Here is a 19,318-nt window from a genome sequence, read left to right as displayed (position 1 = left end):
CTCCCAGAGTGCTGGGATTACAGGCGTGTGCCCCATTAAGAATAGGTTTATACAGTAAGCAGACAGAGATATTAAAATATTGAGGCACTTGATCTTAAAAAAATAGATTGAAGGTAGGGAATAGAGTGCTTAGCCTATCTCAGACAGTAGAAATTCAGCCCTTGAGGATTTTATAAATAGAGAGCCTGGAAATAGATTTATACAGTAAGTAGACAGAGATATTAATACTTTAGACCTTAATCCCATGAAGGCCAGGGTAGGGGACAGTAGAAGCACTGTCTCAACAGATAATATTTGTTTAGATTGCCTTATTTACTTTGGATTGTTTCAATTATCAAAATGAATGTGATTTTGAATTTGGTGGTTATATTAAAATTCCTCTAGGAGAGAGGTGAAGCTAAGTGTTTAATGATTTCTCGTTACTAGACCAAAGATATGTTATTTTGGAAGAAAATCTGTATTTGTGTTGGCAGGGAATGAGAGTAGGCTTTGGACACCTTCCAGAGTGATATGCATCATATATGACAGGGGGGAAACCCACTGAAGAACTATAACAGTTCAAAAGAATCAAACAGGACAGGTAAGGGTTCATGGTGCCATCCTTCACATGGCATGAATGATATTACAACTGGATATTAATAAAAATTAACTCATTAAAAAAGACAATTGTCTTCCACCTGCTCTAACAAGGAACAGAATTTCAGCCTTAATTGATCTGTGCACCTTGCACAATCTATACAAATATCTTAATGGTACTAAAAGTTTAGTTGAAAGATTCATATATTACAGAATGTACAGCTTTGATGAGATTCATCCTAAGAGATGTTGAACTGACTGCTTGGCCCCTGCTTCTGGTTGCTGCCCAAAACAGCTTTAAGGATTGACACTCATTCCAGGTTACCTTGCCTCATCAAAACTTTCAGACAGATCCAGGCAGAACTTCAATCAAGCCCTGAGTCTTGTAAGCATACAGAGACTAGATAACAGATTCTAAACATAGCTTTCTTAAGTCTAACCAAATGTTCTAAGTTTCTTACCCCTCTCCACCCCTTCAAAGAAATTTTCATCACCCCTATTCAGCAGGAAGAAGTTACAGAAAATCATCAGCCCAATTCCCTGGGTTGGGGTGTCTGGTAATAGTTATTTTACAAATTATAGCAAAGTTGACATTTTAAGGTACTGTTTGGGAATGGTCATAACTTTGAACAGAGAGGAAATAGGTGGGATGGGTTATTAAATTTTATCCTTGAACAAAGCATTGTATAGCCATAATCTTAATTGTAGAAATCTTTATAATTGATGCAAAGTTGAAATTATAATTCCTTACATTAGTACAGAATTTATTTTGATACACATTTAAGGTTTTCATTGTTATAAATTTCTTATATTGATACAAAATTTGAATTAATATTGTCACTCTTAGATAGGTATTGTGCCTATGCAACTCACTTAAGAGTACAAATCTTAGACCCAGTCCTTCTAATCACTGCTATTATAAACTGTTTATAGATGCTTAAGCTATACAAGTAAAGGACCAGATAGCAAACTCATGGTTATGTTAGATTCTGATTTAATTATAAAAGGGTATTTTCAATATATTCCAATTAGAAATACTGAGAGTAGTCAAGGTTTAACAGTTCAGATTACCTCATATATATAGTCTTCAAAAGCATCAGAAATCCACAGAATGTTATATTTAATGCTATTTCATCATTTGACAATGTCTGATCCTGACAGCACCCCCTTCTTGGTTCAAAGAAGAAATTGAGCATCTTCACCTCTAGGCAAGGGTTACTTTTTGAAGGAAGGAAGCCACTGGGAAGAAATTGCCTATTTTATCTGAAGACAAAATACTTTTCAGGAAAAGGACACATTATGCAGAATAGTTGACTATTAGCTCTGCCAAGACACAGTAAACAGCCCTTCATAATCCTTCTTTGCAAAGGTTTGTCAGCTAAACCTGTGCCAGAAGGCTGAAGACTGATGCTTCAATGTTTTGAGGAATTAGAGGACTGTCCAGGTAGTCAGCTATCTCTACAGTTTGTTTACATTTGAGAAGGTACATTTGGTGCTTCCTATATACCCAGGGAATGATTAAGTCATTCTCAGATTTCTGGCAGGGTTGAAGACTAGTTTTAGTCTCATAATCAAACTCAAGTTGCTTAACATTGAAAGAGAGGTTATAGAGTAGAAGACATGGTTTTCAGATGGCATTATAGGCTAAAATCTAAACATAATCTAGGGACAGAATCACAATTCTCTAAGTTAGGAATGGTGGTAGAACACTTCATCTAACTGGCAAATATGATGGACTAGATGTCATTTGTATATCATATTATATAATTTACATGATTATTATGGTTTTGTTCAATTTATGTTTGGGAGAAGAGGGTTTTATTATTTTGTATTGGATGGAAAAGGTGAGGTGTAGAGGTGGTTCTGATACTAAGGTCCTGTTCCCCAATTGGTTCTTGATTTGTCAGGATAGGCAATGGTGCAAATTCCAGTTTAGCTCCATGTCTGAACACAGGAGCAGTGTGGAAATGTCCCTTCCCCCACAGCATTGAGCTGGGCTTCTCAGCCCATTCAATCAGTCTGCAACATTCGTGGCCGCCACCCCCAGCCTTGTGTTATCCCTGGCCTTTGTTCTTCTGAGTACCATACAGCTGCTTTCACCTGGAAATCAAGGCTGCCTCAGGGCAGTCTCACCTGGAAACATCCTGGGACCTGTAAGACATGAAGTCCTTTAATCCTAGCAGGCGACCCGCTGAGAAGAGGAGCCAACGATTTCTCAGATATCTCCTTGAGTCTGGGGGAAGGTTTGCCCAAACTGTTAAAAGGTCTGACCAACATTAAAGTTTTGGCCTCGATCAGTGAAATATTGTCCTGGCCCTTCTTTCTTTTCGCCCCTTCCCTATCTATCCTTCAGCTTCTGTTCCAGCAACCCAGCTCGTAATAGCTGCAGGCAGCTATGGAATACAACATGGAAATAGCAAAAGACTGGATGAAAGCCACCACATTGGGAAGAGTAATCTGTTTCTCTCCATCACCAATACAAATGTCAGTCTCACCCAAGAACAATGGGACAGACACACAACAAAAGATGCTTTGCTGTACACCCTGTGATCCAGTCAACTCAACCCCTGTACACTGCATTATGTTTTAATAGGTCACATGATTGTAAGGGGATAGATAGGATGCTCTTACAGTTCACACGTGGAAGAATATAGAACAAATTAAACGACTTTACAAGAGAGCAGGCAAATACCAAATGTGATAAAAGAACTGGACTTCTAAGTATATAAAGTATAAAAGGTGTGGTGTCTAGGTATGTTTTCAATTCCAAAACTGAAAAAAAAAAAAAGATGAACCTGAAGTGAAGTGGAAATTTTAAGGATTCTTTGGAAAGTCAGTTGTGTTGAATGGTGTTTTGTTAGGGCAAATACACGAAGGAACATTTTGCCAAAGTAGACACAAGTGAAAGTCTAAGGCAGACTTATGAAAAAAATGCTTTGCTGAAGAAGGCACAGATGAAAAATGTTCTGCTAAAGCAAGCATGTGAAAGGACACATGATGGATTCTTCACTAAGGAAACATGTACTGGTTCACCTTACATTGTATAGTTGAGCTCCATTTGTTAGAACTCTATAGAAATGAACCAAAAAATTTCTGGTGGTATGCTGTGGCTTCTTGCCACTTCTAGAGACTCAGGCCTATCGAAAGAGTGATGTCAGCTGACACAGACTCACACTGACTTTTGCTAAGTCACATGCTGAGGCAAGACACATGGTCAAGCAAGACCTGTGGAAGACACATAATGTCTGGAGTGAGAATAAAAAGGACTCACTCCATGGACTGTGAGAGGCTTGTCTAGGCTTGTCTGTAGAGCTGGCTGTGCAACACTTGCTCTCACGTCTTCACTGATCTTTGCTGAGAGAGGCAAAGCCAAGAACTTTTCCTGATGTTCCTGTTGGCCCTGGTCCCTCCTGCTGATGTGTGCTGATTCTACTGAGTCCTGGCTGTTCCTGCTAGGTCATGCCACCACTGCTGATTGCTATCCTGGTTCTACTGAACTGGACTGCTAGTATATCTGGGAAGTGTTTGCAAGTGGATTGAGCTGCTGACATCTGAAGTAAACTGCTGATTTCCTGACAATGTCGATTGGATTTATTCCCATTTCTAAACAGGTCCACTTCTCCCATATCCTTTCTTTCTAGTACAGGACTGGTATCCAAAAATAATTAAGAGCTTTTTCATTGAAACAAGAAAACAGATCATCCAAATTTTTAATAGGGCAAAATCTGCACAAAAAGTGTATTAGGAAGTTCACTAGAAGTTGTTTGTATTACATTTTGCTTGTGTCCCTAGAACTTGAATGAAGCTCAACTCAGAAGGAATGACCTAAGTATGTGACGATGATTCTATGAGTAAAAGCACTTGTTGCGTAAGGCTGTCATCATGAGCTCAATCCCTGTAGTGTTTACAACTCTTAGAGGGTGTCCTCCAACTTCTACACAGGTAAATACGGCATGTGTGCACCTGTACCTACAGCACTGCTGACCATGTTTTGCAGACATGAAAGATCCAAGAGTGAGAGGGTGCGTTCACAAAAATTTCAGAAAGCCAATGAAGTTGTGCAGTGTGTGACAGGAGTGGATTCCCTGCAAGAAGACCCTGAAAACCCATTGCATGAAGCCAGGAATGATGCTTAAGTTACAGCAATGTAGACCCAAGATATTTGCATTCATAAAATACTGAATGCATTTTATATTATCAGATGACTATACACCACTAGGGACCAGTGCTAGAATGCTCTGGTTTGAATGTGAAATGTCCACATTGGCTCCCGTGTATGAACACTGAGATCCCAACTGGTGGTGCTGTTGTGAAAGCTTGTAGAACCTTCAGAAGGTGTAATCTTGGTGAAAGAACTGGGCCATTCCAAGAGGGCCCGGAGATTTTATACCCTGGCCCCTCTTCTATGCACTTTTGTCTTGACTGTTGACACATGTAATCAACTGGATCATACTCCTCCTGACATGCCTAATTCACCTAGAGGAACTGTATCTCTTTTAAAACTGGGAGCCAGATTCAACCTTTCTTCAACTTTCTTTTGTCAGGTATCCTGTCATTACTATATATGGAAAATCTCTTTAGTATTTTGAAAAGCTACCAAATAACATCAAGAGCAGTTCTATCATTATCAGCTGAGAAGAGCCTCCTAGCAGTGCATGAGCTTCACAGCGTTCATGTATCATTGTCAACACTTGTTATATATTGTTTTCGAACTATATCCCTACTATATCCCCACTATTAACGTGAAGTGAAGCTTGTAAGGGTTTTGATTTGTATTTCCCTAATGTCTAATGTTGAGCACCTGGTAGGTAACATGATTCTTGTCCATTGTATGTCTTCTGTGAAATGACTGGGCAGACCCTTTGTTTTGAAACCTGCCTTGTCTTCACTATTAAGTACCAGGAATTTCTAATGCTTATTTGATACATTTCTTATCAGGTTTGCAATTTCCTCATATTTTATTTTCATTTATTTTGGGGATTGCCTTTTTTCAATTTTGACTAGTAGTATATGAAATAACAAGCTGTTGTATTAAGTTTGTCTATTTTTCCTTTTGATTCTTTTTCATTTATTATTGTTTAAAAAACATTGGCTTAAAATGGATATAATTATTATTGATGAAGATTATTCCTAATTTTTCCACAAGACTTTTTTGTTTGTTTTAGGGAATACATTCAAGTATAATTCTTATTCATCATTTTGAAGGTAGTATAGAATGGAAAGGACTTCTGTATTTTGTATGTGTCTATTCAGGTGTCCCAATATCAGTCATTAAAAACTTTCCTTTAGCACTGAATTATTTTGCTACCTATGTTGAAAAATCAATTGACCACTGATGTAAGGTTGGTTCCTAGACTTTGAATCCCATTTCACTGTTATGTGTTTCCACCATTATGACTGTAGACACCTCTTCGATCAACACAGGATTGCAGTTTTGAAATGGAAAATTGTGAATCTTCCAACTTTTATTATTTTTATCAAGATGGATTTGTATTTTGAATCACTAGCCTTTAATGTGCATCTTAGGACCAGCAAAACAAGTTTAATGTGTACTGCTCTGAACAAACAGATCAATTTTGAAAAAATTACCAACTTGAACAACATATGATTCATTGACAGTCTATTTATGCTTTCTTTAATTTTTAAATAGCTTTATAGCTTTTAGTATGTATGTTCTATATTTCTTTCATTAAATGTACTCATAAATGTGTTTTTACTAGAGTAAATAAAAATTTTTATTACTTTATTTTTGGATTTTCCATTACCAATGAACTTAAAAACACTTGTTACATATTGATTTTCTAACATTGCTCAACTCATTACTTTCAGTAGGCCCCTGAAGAATTTTCCATATACAGTATCAAGCCATCTGCATGGATTTATGTCTTCTTCAATCTGGGCACCTTTTTCCTTTTCTAATTGCTGTGGCTAAAACTTCTAGCATGATACTGATTAGAAGCTGCAAGAGCAGGCATTTTATCTTGTTCTGATCTTACAGTTAAAATACTCAATCTTTCAACCATGAAGTATTACATTAGTTGTAAGTTTTTCCTAATGACTTTTATTAGGTTCAGGAAATTCTCTTCTATTACTAGTTTGCAGAATGGTTTTCATCTTGAAAGTATGCTAGATTTTGCCAATATTTTAGTGTGTCTATTAAGATGTCTATGGTATTTTTAGTTTTATGACATTCATATGGTATAGAATGTTGATTTTCAGATGTCAAACCATCTTAGATTCCTGGAATATATCTCTGGAATCCAGGAAGCAATCTCTTTCCTGCTGTCCTCTTGAGACAGGGTCTTACTATTCACCTTGGCTGGCCTTAAATTCATCATAGTCCTCCTTCCTTAGTCTCCTGGTACTGGGATTACAGGTGTGCACCATCATAACCTACCTATAAATCCCACTTGATTATGATCCAGAACTCTCTTTACACATTGGATTTTTCCTGATGATAGTATTTTGTTGACAACTTAAAATTTTAATCAATTACATTTTTCTTGGTCTTTAACAGCAAGTAAAACTAATGTGTGCAAATTATTAGTTAACCATTATGCAGAAGATTTCAGTGAGTGCTAATCTATATAACATTGAAATACATGTATTGGGGATTTGTTCTAATGCTTTGAAATTATCTGGACCCCCAAATCAGTAATCTGCATGTCCAAACACTGAAGGTCCTTGTCCCCAATAAAGAGCCAATAGCCAATGGCTGCACAGGTAGAATGAGGTGGGACTTTTGGATTTGTACAGGCTAGGGGGACTAGAACAGAGGAAGGGAGAGATCACCATGGTGAGGAAGAAGACCAGACCTAAAGGTCCCCTGTCACGTGACAATCAGGGAAAGTGGCCACATGGGCTACTTCCCCAATTGTGTTTAGGGTAACAGAGATGAAATATAGATTTTAAAAGATGTTAACTCAGAAGTACTGAAGGGGAGTGTTTGCTAGTTGCAGGGAGGATTAGAACTGCCCAGCCTTTGAACTAATAAAGTTATACTTAAAATTAAGTACTGTGTGTGTGGTGTGTGCGAGTGTGTGAGTGTGTGATCCATCAGGCACACAGAGTGGCTAGTCAAACTACTGCTACACACATGACTTTTATTTTAATAAAGTGTGTGTTCAACAGGAAAGCAAAGTGTAAAACTTGTCATTTTAGCTTCTGAAACTTGCCAAAATAAGTTTTCAAATCCCTAAGTGGATTTATTCTCTATCTTTATTTCATCTAGAATGTTTGGGACAAATTTATATGCTAGAGTGGCATATCTCATTTATTGCTTGTTTTTCTCAAGGTCTAGTTTCAGCACATAGGCTTGTTATACACACACATCACCACCACTACCACCAGAACCACTACAACTACCACGACCACCACCAACCACCACCACCACCACCATCATCATCATTCAAAACAAAGCGTAATTGAAAAATCACATTTATAGGCAAGCAAGTAATAAACACCTGTATATCTGTTTTATCCAGATAAAGACTGGAAATGCTGGCAAAGAGTTCACTTCATCTTACAACTGCTTCATAAAGAAGAGTGAGCTACTTCTTCAGTTGTGACAAATCCCTTAGTTTTTCAGTCTTTCACTTCCTGTTGCATGAGATACAGCCAGTTTTACTACTGATGACGAACAATGGCTTCATTCTCTTACTGTTGTACTTTATGATGAAATTAATCTTTCTTGGAGTCCTTCTCAAAGTTTAAACTTTTTTCTATTATATTGAGGAGCATGATACTCTGAGGACTCTTCTGGGAAGCAAGAGGAAGCCAGATGTGGGCTGTAGATGTTTGCACACTACTAACAATAAAATGCCCACTGCAGATCACAAAGAACTAGAAAAGAGGAAATTTTACTCAAATGGGTAGAGTATCTTTGGTCTTATAACAACTCTTACTGAGATTGGAAGTCTGGTTCTGAGTGAGACTAAAAGGCAAGAAAGTAGAGTCCATTTGTGCGGACGATTGTGTAGGAACACCAGAATTATCAGGGTCGATTTCGTGGGAGAAGATGAAGATGAGAGAAAATATTATGCTAATAACAAGGAGACATATAAGAAGTAGCTACAGAGTCTACGACACAGCATATGAATAACATGCATACCTCTAATGACGAACTGAGAGCGAGCTGCTGCTTGCCCAAGAAAATGTCTCCTGGAGGGCTCTAGAGATCTCTGACTGGAGAGTGGGGAGTTCTCCTTCACCTTGTTTCTTTGCTCTTCAACTCTTCTTTTGTATTTCTTGAAGGCCTCAATTGTCTTAGAGATACTAAGACTACTTTGAAATGTTTAGCATTTGCTACAATTATTTTTCTTTCTAAACACAAGTACTTCCTGTTCCTTCAGCATGATTATTTCATTAATCAGTCAACCTGAAAAACCAAAACCACAAGAATCAAAAGCTACATTAGCAATGTATGTCCATATTTGGACTTGTAGACTATACTTAACTGTCTAAGGCCTGGTGAAAATGTGATTTGCTAAACAAAGGTGAAGATCAGCTTCCTCAGTGTGATCATGGACTGACTTCTACTTCTGAACTAGCTATTTTTTATAAAGCAATCAATCTACTTCATGGTAGGAATTAAATAATTTTTTCTTGGTTTCTATCTTTTCTATTGTTGTGATAAAACACTATAACCCAGGCAACTTATAAAAGAATGTATCTAATTGGGGGCTCATAGTTCCAGAGGGTTAGAGTCCATGCCCATCATGGTGGGGAGCATGGCAGCAGACAGACACGGTGCTAATGTAGTAGCTCAGAGCTTATATCTTGATCTAGAAGCATGGAGTAGAGGGCAAACTTAGAATGGTGTGGGCTTTCAAAACATCAAAACCACCCCCAGAGAAACACTTCCTCCAAGAACTCCACTTATCAGAACCCTTCTCAAACAGTTCTACCATCTGGGAACTAAGTATTCAAATACGGGTCTGTGGGGGCCATTCTTAATCAAAACACCTCAGTTACATTTATTATGTCAGATAGAATCTAACAGCTTATATCAAAGTAGATTGGCAAGGTATACCTCAATGAAGCCATTAAGACAATGTACAAAGCTATTATACTAACAAATACAAGAATTTTAAAATTAGAATAAGGCTTTGGGATATGACTTAGTTGGTAAGGTGCCTGACTCTTTCCCCAAAGCATTGGGGCCTGAATTGGATCCCAGCATTTGCAAATCAGAGAACTCAGTAGCTGGGAAATTAGAAACAGGCAAGACATTGGGGCTTCTTGGCTAGCTCAGTCTAGCCTAATCTATGAGCTTCAGGTCCAGCAAAATGCTGTCAAATAAAATCAATCAATAACAATTTTAAAAATGGAGCATGAGGAATGTACTATTGATACAAGAAACTGCTTTCACCTTAAAGTTGAGCCAAATGAATTAGCTGAAGCTTCACAGTACCAAAATAGAAAATAGTATATAAATTAAGACTTTTCAAATAAGAAGGTATCAGATGGAAAAATCTCTGCAATAGGCCTCTTATAACATTCTTAGCTTCTGGGCTGGCCAAAGCTAAGTTAATACATTTCAAAGGTTTCTCCTGTTACCAGGATGCTCGCTGCTCAGGTACACAGGTTGGCTAGGATAGGATATCAATTAAAGGAGCTAAAGACAGCCCAAGATAATTTTTAATCAGGCTTTAGATTTACAACATCATACTTTCTCCCCAATCACTTAAGTTCTGATTAGCTAACTAATCAGATTGCAGAAACTCCAAGTTTTGACTTCTTTTCAGTAATCTCCTGCACACCCAAAGTCACTTTAGGCCTACAGCAGCAAACAAATGCACGTGCGTGTCCGATGCACGCATACAATGTTAAAATAAGATTCACTTTCCCCATCATTAGCATAAACTTAGTCCAGTTCCATTTCTACACGATTTTAAGTAAGAAGTTGCTATTTCAATGACTTTCCTGTACTTTCCAGTGTGGTTTCAAAACCCTAAATGGGAAATTCTATAAGCTGTAAACACCCCTACAGTAAATGTGTGAACAAGTAGGCCTTTTCTCCATCTTCCTTAAGCTAAGTACTCAGCTCTCTCTACCAACTAGGAATGCACCAGACTAGCGGTGGAACCACAAACTACCTAATTAGGTAACTTCAGGACATAGGGGATTCTTTTCATTCTGAGCAAGTACAAGACTTCCAGAATCATTCTACTTTATCTTTGACTAAATACGCCTCACCGTGAGGATGAACCTACCAAAGCTGATAAACAGAACCTGATGAAACACCGACCCTGAGCTACTGCTCCAAGGCCCAAACTGCTGCCCGTTCTGGTCTCGGGCTCCCGGACTTCCGTTCGAACTTCCCGGCCGGGGCAGAGTCCACCAACCATAAACGTCCTGCCGCGGGCCGCGCCCTCCGCTCCCCCCTCCCTCCCGACGCACGCGGCGCGCTGACGTCACGGCAATCTGGGCCGTTGGGCTGCTGAGGCCCCGCCCACGCCGCCCGGTGCGCGGCCCTGGCGGCTCGAGCCCATGAAGGGGTCCGGGAGTCTGCGGTCCCCGGCGCTGGTGCTGCTGCTCCTGCGGCCGTTGCTCGCTACCGGAGACTCCGCGTCCCGTCCGCAGACCCGAGCCATGAACCCGGGCGGCGGCGCGCGGGGCTCCCCGGAGGACAGCCACCGTCTGCAGCGCTCCACGGTGCCGGGCTCCGATCCGCAGCGCAGCAACGAGCTGCTCCTGCTGACGTCCGGGGAGGGAGATTCCCCGGAGCAGCGGCACCATGTCCTCTACTTCCCCGGGGACGTGCAGGTAACACGGTCCAGGCCTCCCCGACACGCCCACGCGGGTTCTCACACGAGGGAGGGTGCTGGGCGCCCCAGTTCCTGACAGAGCCTCACCGGAGAAGGGGCCTTGGCGGGCCAAGGTCCACAGAGAGCGGCTGTCAATCCAGGTGCCTCTGGGTGGAAGGAGAGGCAGGACAGGGACGTGCACTCACAGCTCCAGCCTGGTCTCAGAGGACTCTGTGTGCTGGGCACACACTGTTTAGAAAACGCTGACTGATCAAATAAAATACATCCGTTGCTAAAGTGTGACCTTTCCGGTAACCCTAAAACAGGGCAGTGGAAGGAATGCCATCGCCAAGAATGCTAATGATACTGAGGCCCATTTGAATTCAACACATCAGTGTGCTTCGTGTTACTGGTTTTATAGCTGCAGACATATGTCTCTGCTGAAGCTGTCCTGGAAGCTGAGTTTTAATGTAAAAATGCATCATGCAATGGATACATTAGCCACGTGAGAGTGTCTGGATTAGTTATATGAAAAGGCAGGGTTCTCTCTCTCACTAGTTGTATTGCCAAGTGTTGAGTCACCACAGGTGACTTTCCTGTACGCAGCTGGGCAGTGCAGATACAGACGCATTTCCATTGAAAATCAGTCATCCCGGAGAGTTGTTAGTGCTAGGGAAGATATTCACGTTAGAATATAGCTAGATGGTTTCCTCATACTAGAAAACTGTTATTGTTTTGAAATTGGTGCTTTAAAATGATTCACCTAAAACAAGAGTGCTGCTATTTTCTCTTGCTCTCAAATCAGTTGACTTGACCAGTTGATTGCTAATGAAAACTGGAAAAAAAACCCTCAAATTTAGATTCAAGAAAATCTGCTCATTTTGGTGCCTTTATTCCCAAGTACGTTGCTTCTGACATTAACTTCCTGCGATTTGTAACCAACTATTTTCATGCCTTCCAGCGGTGGTAGTGGTGGCATTGGTGGTGATGGTGATGGCGGCTGAGAACTTTCTGCTGTAAAATGGTGCCAGACAGAACATCCACCTGTCTTAAGTGAGGCCTAAAATGTTCTAGATATAGTTTGAGGATCATCTTTCATTTCCCATCATCCACTCCATTAGCCTTTGGGACAATGGCAGAGTGGTAATTTGTGCAAAGTGTGGAGTTATATAGAACATGAGGTCTTCTGGAAAAGAAATGGAAGGAAGTGCATCGCAAAGCTCCAAGAAAATTCACGTAGATTTACCACGCCATTCTGTATTTGGAGTGCCTCAGATATAAAATGGGGATACTAGGTGAAAGGGCCTCAATCGAGCTTAAATTTGGGAATAACTCTAATTAGGTTCCAGCCCCTTCTCACCTTCAAGTACCCTTGTGTTCCATTCTTGGGATTTTTCTCTACTCTTCCAGTGATCTCTTTCCATCTTGTGGCTGTACATATTGCCTATGTGCTGATGAGCCTTGGTATTTAGTCTAGACATTAGCGGGATGTTTATGAATTCACCAATTGCATGCCCTTACTTCCTTTGGATATTTAGTAGCCTTCTAAAACTGAAAATCTATTGAAGCAGCCTTTCTCATCCAAGTTAATGAGAATCCCTATTTAGTTATTCGACTCAGAAATCTGAAGTCATCTGTACCTCCTCTCTATTCCAGCAGCAAGCAGTGCCTCCACCTCTCTGTGAGTACAGTGAAGTGAAGAAACGGTGGCTCACAGCCAAGGTCTCATTATTCCACCCTCTTCCAAACCATCCTCTGCAGTAAGAGCCAGAGTCCTCTCAAGTGCTAGGAATGCAGGTGCCATCACAGCTCACTTCCCCAAAGGGTAGATGACAAGGGTGGGATAGTTCTCTGGGTCTCCTTGCACTTTCTTAGGCAGTTCCCTTTAGCTGGATCCTTGCTTGCTGCTTAGTTGGGCTGTGTAATTTATACTCTGTGAAGATGTTCCTTTCCTTGGTGCATTCTTGAGAGAAGTGTGGCTCTTACCCAGTGTAGCTCTCCTCATTGTCCTCAGTCTGTTCAAAGCGTGGTCCATCTACTTCACATCCTTTCTATGAATGTTTCTCAACCCTTGCAAACATGAAGTTTTCTGAAAATATTATTTGGATTCCAGTTAATACATTGTGGAATGGACCCCTAAATTTCTACATCCATGAGCATCTAACTGAAATAAGCATTCCTTGGTCTCTGCAAGCGATTCTCTTGTTGCCTGCCTCACTGGACATGAGTAGAGACATAGCCTCCACTTCTTACCTCCTACAAGCATAATAAGTGCATTATACCCCAGGAAGGTGAAAACTCCAAAGAAACCCCCTTTCGGTAGGTTAGTCATAGTTAATAGTCTGGGCTGCAGGATCAGCTGACTGGAGGCATCTGGCCCTCATTTCAGGGAGTGGAAGTACTTATCCATGGTTCTTGGGTCTGAGCTTTGATATGACAGTAACAGCCACAGTTCTTGTTTTGAGCCTCACTTCCTCAGTAGTCACATTTTCTTTCCTTTAGATCAATAACCTGGGGCTGGTGGAGGGAGTGATGCTTAGATTTATAACACTGTCTATAAGGTACATCCTAAACTGAGAGTCAGAAAATCTGCTTCGCTTGCATCCATTAAATAATTAAGTAATTATGCAGGACTTTGGGGTTGTGAATTATAAGCTTACTAGCTTGCTTGTTTGCTTGTTTATTTTATTGATTTATTGATTATTACTTTGCATAGTCCAGGCTGCTCTTGAATTCTGGGTCCTCTTGACTCAGCCTTAAAGGCGCTTCCACACTTAGCTGCAAAAAATGAAGGAGGAGGCAGGGTTAAAAGCGGCTCAGTGCTCTTCTCAGCTCTGCAGTGAACTCAAGGCTAGCCTAGGCTTCAGAGAAATCCATTGTTCTTCTCAGCTCTGCAGTGAGTTCAAGGCTAGCCTAGGCTTCAGAGAAATCCATTGTTCTTCTCAGCTCCACAGTGAGTTCAAGGCTAGCCTAGGCTTCAGAGAAATCCATTGTTCTCAGCTCCACAGTGAGTTCAAGGCTAGCCTAGGCTTCAGAGAAATCCATTGTTCTTCTCAGCTCTGCAGTGAGTTCAAGGCTAGCCTAGGCTTCAGAGAAATCCATTGTTCTTCTCAGCTCCGCAGTGAGTTCAAGGCTAGCCTAGGCTTCAGAGAAATCCATTGTTCTTCTCAGCTCCACAGTGAGTTCAAGGCTAGCCTAGGCTTCAGAGAAATCCATTGTTCTTCTCAGCTTCACAGTGAGTTCAAGGCTAGCCTAGGCTTCAGAGAAATCCATTGTTCTTCTCAGCTCTGCAGTGAGTTCAAGGCTAGCCTAGGCTTCAGAGAAATCCATTGTTCTTCTCAGCTCCACAGTGAGTTCAAGGCTAGCCTAGGCTTCAGAGAAATCCATTGTTCTTCTCAGCTCAACAGTGAGTTCAAGGCTAGCCTAGGCTTCAGAGAAATCCATTGTTCTTCTCAGTTCCACAGTGAGTTCAAGGCTAGCCTAGGCTTCAGAGAAATCCATTGTTCTTCTCAGCTCCACAGTGAGTTCAAGGCTAGCCTAGGCTTCAAAGAAACCTTTCTTTAAAAGCCAGCAGATGCCTGAGTGGCTAACAGTGCTTGCTGTCACACTGGCCAGCCCGAGTTGAGTTCCCAAGGCCCTCATGGTAGAAGGACAGGACAGCCTGGATGTGCATAAGGTAATGGCAAAATCCATAAAACGTCAACAGAAGATTTTCCTGGGATACATTGAATACATATATAACAAGTTGCTAATAGATATATATGTCAAACTTTTAATGCAACAGAACTGTTAAGGAGTTGAACATTATAGTGAGAAAATTATCAAAGGACGCAAACATAGTTAACAAAAGTAAAAAATAAAATTGCCAGCAGACAGAAAAATGTTTAACCTAATATCAGATATGCAAATGAAATCAAGAGCATTGCATAATCTTATCCTACCTTGATTTATTTTTAAGTTAACCATTATTAGCTAAACAATGGCATGGAAAACACTGCATCTTGTACATTTCTAGTGTCCTACTGTTACTGCCAGTGGCATTTTACTGATGTCTAAAGACTATTATGCAAATTTGTATTGATATAGAGTCATACCTTTTAGCCTATTTTTAAGGGAAAATTATACCTCAGTTATAGTTGCTTAACAGAGAAGGAAAGAATATGTTCTTATATACATAATTACATGTGTGTGTATAGTAGAAAACACTGAACTGCTAGCCAATTAAATTTTAATTATTTCTAACATTAACCTTTAGACTTTATCCTTATATCTTTGTAGATTTAAGTTTTGTAGTGTTTTTTTTCAATATGAAAATGTACCTATCACTTAATATTCAAACTACTAAAGGCTATAAAGTAGAAAAGTCTCCTCTTACCTCCAGCCTCCCAACACTCAGGGAACCGAGACAGGCAAATGATATAATAAGACCCTGTCTCAAACAACAACAACAAACATTGCCATTAATAAAAATATAAAATGAAATTATATAAATAGTACAACCAAAACAAAAATATATCATTCCTTTATATTAAATCTATCTAAACAAATAAAATCTATGTACAAAAAGGCAAAGGGTAAGACAGACAAGAGCTAAAATCTAAACAATAAATATAAAGAGCAAAAGTTTAAAGTCATCCTAATTTTTAATACTAAATTTGAGCTATCTAAATTTGAGTCATTTACATTTGAGCCTTCCTAGGCCTGTGAAATTAAACAAATCAAAAAGAGAACCATAGAAGGCAATTTTGTAGTCTATTTAAATTATGACTATTTCAAACCTAGTTAAAAATACATACCAAGATTTTCTAAGATGTTATTGCAACAAGTAAACTGAAGTCAGACATAGCAGAATATACATGCCTATGATAGATTTTATTACAGATATGGGGGACAAGAGCTTACTGAGAAGGAAATATTTTTGAATTATGTCTTCATCAAAAGGTCTGTAATGAAGCAAATTTATATTTTCAGTTGAATTAGGACACTTTGTTACACACATACTAAATACTAAATAAAAATTATAAATATTTGTAAAATTAAAATTTATCTATTCTAAATTATTTTATTGAGAAATTCTTAATACTTAGTATAAATATATTTATTACCCTAAAGAAGTTTAGGCTGAGAGTAAAGTGTTCATTCAAAATCTTATAACCAAAAAGTGATAACAGGTTTTTAGGTTTTATTTCTAGTACATTAACTGTAAGTCATCAAAACTTCCTCAGTAATGAGAAGCTATTTTTATAGGTAAATACACATTTAATGCTTATTTCATCTTTCTTTTCAGAATTACCATGAGATTATGACTCGTCATCCTGAGAATTATCAATGGGAAAATTGGAGTCTAGAAAATATTGCTACCATTTTAGCCCGCCGTTTTCCCCATAGTTATATTTGGGTAATAAAGTGTTCCCGAATGCATTTGCACAAATTCAGCTGCTATGACAATTTTGTGAAAAGCAACATGTTTGGTGCACCAGAACACACTCCGGACTTTGGAGCCTTTAAGCACTTGTATATGTTATTAGTAAATGCTTTTAACCTAACTCAGAACGGTTTGCTGTCCAAGAACAGGAGTGTTTGGAATAAGGATGGTAAAGCATCTAACTGTGAGTCTAATTCTTCTGCTACTAGTAATGGTGACCAGGAGGAAAACAAGAGGACCTGTGAGCAGGTTAATGAGCCTTCCATGAGTTTTTCCCCACTGTCATTGGATGGTGCATCGTTTACTTTGGTTGGATTCAGTAAAGGCTGTGTTGTTTTGAATCAGTTGCTGTTTGAGTTGAAGGAAGCCAAGAAAGACAAGAACATAGATGCATTCATCAAAAGCATACGAACAATGTACTGGCTGGATGGCGGACATTCTGGAGGAAGCAATACATGGATCACATATCCAGAAATCTTGAAAGAATTTGCTCAAACAGGGATTACTGTTCACACTCATGTAACACCTTACCAAGTACATGATCCAATGAGATCCTGGATTGGAAAGGAGCACAAGAAATTTGTTCAGATACTTGGGGATTTGGGTATGCAAGTGACCAGCCAAATTCATTTTGCAAAGGATACTCCTTCGATAGAGAATCATTTCAGGGTTCATGAAGTATTCTGAGACTATTAATGTGCTTGCTTAATGGGAGAATAAATATTTTGAGTGTTATAAATGCAGATGATGAGGTGCAAGATTAACAATACATCATCAGTCTGTGGGCTTAGAAGATGCACATTCCAAAAATACAGCAGGATTTTTTTCTTTTTTTACTTGTTAAATGTGGGCAGTTTTAAATTCTGATGAGATGAGAATTAGTTTGAACTCTGAAAGGGTAGTTTGTTAATTCTGTGACCATTAAAGTGAAAGCAACCATGGTAGTTTTTTCAAAGATAACAAAATCGGTGTTGGAAATGGTTGACTTTTTTGGGACCTGTTTTAATCTAACTTTGGTAGTAATGGCATTCAGCTATTGACTAGAGACATTTCATTTCTCTCTATCCAACGCTGTCTGGGGACAACTGCATTCTACATCCAGACTCCTGGGGTTTCAGAACCCCTGTACTCATTCTCAGTGTTATACCAAGTGTTTTGTTTTTAAAGTCAAAATATATTCCCTCATATCCAAGATCAGAGTTGTATAGTTGATTTTTAAAACATATTACACTGAGCACTATAACTTAATTCTTAATTGTCGTTTTTTAATTATTTGTTAGTGTGCTCTGAAAACGAGACAGATTTCACAGGCCTAAATCAGCATTTCTTCAGAAACATGGCTTTGTCTGCCAAGAGAAAATAGCTTTCTTTGGCCAAATGTAAAATTAAATTGATGAGATAAGAAAGGTTACAAAGGAAGGTTTGGAGACACAAATAATTTAAATTTTGGCCCAGAAACTGAATTTGCTTAACACTGCTACATAATTTGGGCACATTTTTCTTTACTAGAAAAATGGATTTTGAGAAACCTAGATCTAACAAATTTCAAACAATATTGGAACAAAGCTGTGTAGTTTTAAAAAGTGGTCAGGCACTTTATAAATAATGATGTGTAGGTCACAAAATAACTAAAGAGGTAACTAAAACCTGCTGCCTTGGGATTGGCAAGAAACTGTACTAGAGAATGGCACCTTCAAGGCCCAGGGAGCTAGTCTATTTATCAAACAATATGGAAAGTATTAAGTCTTTGGTTTCTTCCAATATTACATCAACCTATAAATATATTCCAAATATTCACTCATGATAAAGGTTTCCTTCACACATGTTGTTTAAAAATGAACATGATTCCATCAACTACAGTTGAGTATCTACACAGTTTCATAAGTAGTTTTTGAATATCCATTCTTTCGAGATCAACACTTCCCACTGTAGAAACAACTCACCTGGCTTCTAACTTACTATGTATTTCCTTAACATTAAGTACTGTGGTTGGATAGCAATCTTCAATTTGTTTAATAATCCTCAAATGTGGCATTTAATGTAAAACTGAACTACTGAATGGTTATACAGAAGGGAAAAGCTTTAGTTTTCACAGGATTAACTGAAGTAGAGAAAGAAGGGTTTTCCTTTAAGAACTCATTGAGTTCTTTACCTCTCCATATGAATGTTCAATTGTTACATGTTAAAGTGGATGTTGATCAGATGGACACTAGAACCATCATCCCCTCTGGAGACAGTGTTAAGTACTACAGATGCTTAGGAGTGGAAATGATTAAGTTGACCCTCACATGGTATTTCTGTTTTGTACTTCAAACTGGCCCTTTTCTTAATCTGTTTAAAATTGTATATGCCAAATTTTTTATGGTAAACATGCATTCTACTTGATCGTGCCTTTGTAAAGAGTCACTGAGAGAAGTGGTCCTACAAATGTGAACGTTGTTACTGTCATAGCATGAATTACATTAAAAATAGTAATCCACAGAAATGATTTTTGTGTTTATCTCTTCACTCAGATCATTTGAAAAGAATGCTTCACATGCCATTTTGTGTGTCTGTTTTTACTTTTCTT

The 19,318-nt window shown here is 39.0% G+C and overlaps 1 protein-coding gene and 1 long non-coding RNA gene across 5 annotated transcripts in view; one reads left to right on the top strand and one right to left on the bottom strand.

Moving 5' to 3' along the window:
* The window catches only part of LOC127692211 (uncharacterized), a 70,193-nt gene extending 59,189 nt beyond the window's left edge, over nucleotides 1-11,004 (bottom strand). For 2 of the 4 annotated variants that reach the window (XR_007979426.1, XR_007979425.1), the window contains exons 1-2: nucleotides 10,791-11,004; nucleotides 8,687-8,953 (exon numbers count right to left, since the gene is read on the bottom strand). This is a non-coding gene — a long non-coding RNA (uncharacterized LOC127692211). The remainder of the gene's footprint in view (nucleotides 1-8,686; nucleotides 8,954-10,790) is intronic. The other 2 variants (XR_007979424.1, XR_007979423.1) reach the window with 2 other exon arrangements.
* Nucleotides 11,005-11,007: 3 nt separating this feature from the next.
* C9H2orf69 (chromosome 9 C2orf69 homolog) lies at nucleotides 11,008-19,253 on the top strand. The gene is made up of 2 exons (XM_052192338.1): nucleotides 11,008-11,343; nucleotides 16,612-19,253. The coding sequence occupies exons 1-2, from the start codon at nucleotides 11,068-11,070 to the stop codon at nucleotides 17,434-17,436; spliced, it is 1,101 nt and encodes a 366-aa protein (XP_052048298.1). The 5' UTR covers nucleotides 11,008-11,067; the 3' UTR covers nucleotides 17,437-19,253.
* The last annotated feature ends 65 nt before the right edge of the window (nucleotides 19,254-19,318 follow it).

Source organism: Apodemus sylvaticus, chromosome 9, assembly GCF_947179515.1.
Source record: "Apodemus sylvaticus chromosome 9, mApoSyl1.1, whole genome shotgun sequence".
Taxonomy (NCBI): Eukaryota; Metazoa; Chordata; class Mammalia; order Rodentia; family Muridae; genus Apodemus; species Apodemus sylvaticus.
The sequence above is the reverse complement of the archived record's forward strand: the minus strand, read 5'-3'. Positions and strand labels throughout refer to the sequence as shown.

Bases quoted from the DNA above. Each gene is read 5' to 3' on its own strand.
- C9H2orf69 (XM_052192338.1), top strand. From the start codon at position 11,068: ATGAAGGGGTCCGGGAGTCTGCGGTCCCCGGCGCTGGTGCTGCTGCTC. The intron at 11,344-16,611 runs GTAACACGGTCC...CTTTCTTTTCAG, and splicing joins ACTTCCCCGGGGACGTGCAG to AATTACCATGAGATTATGAC.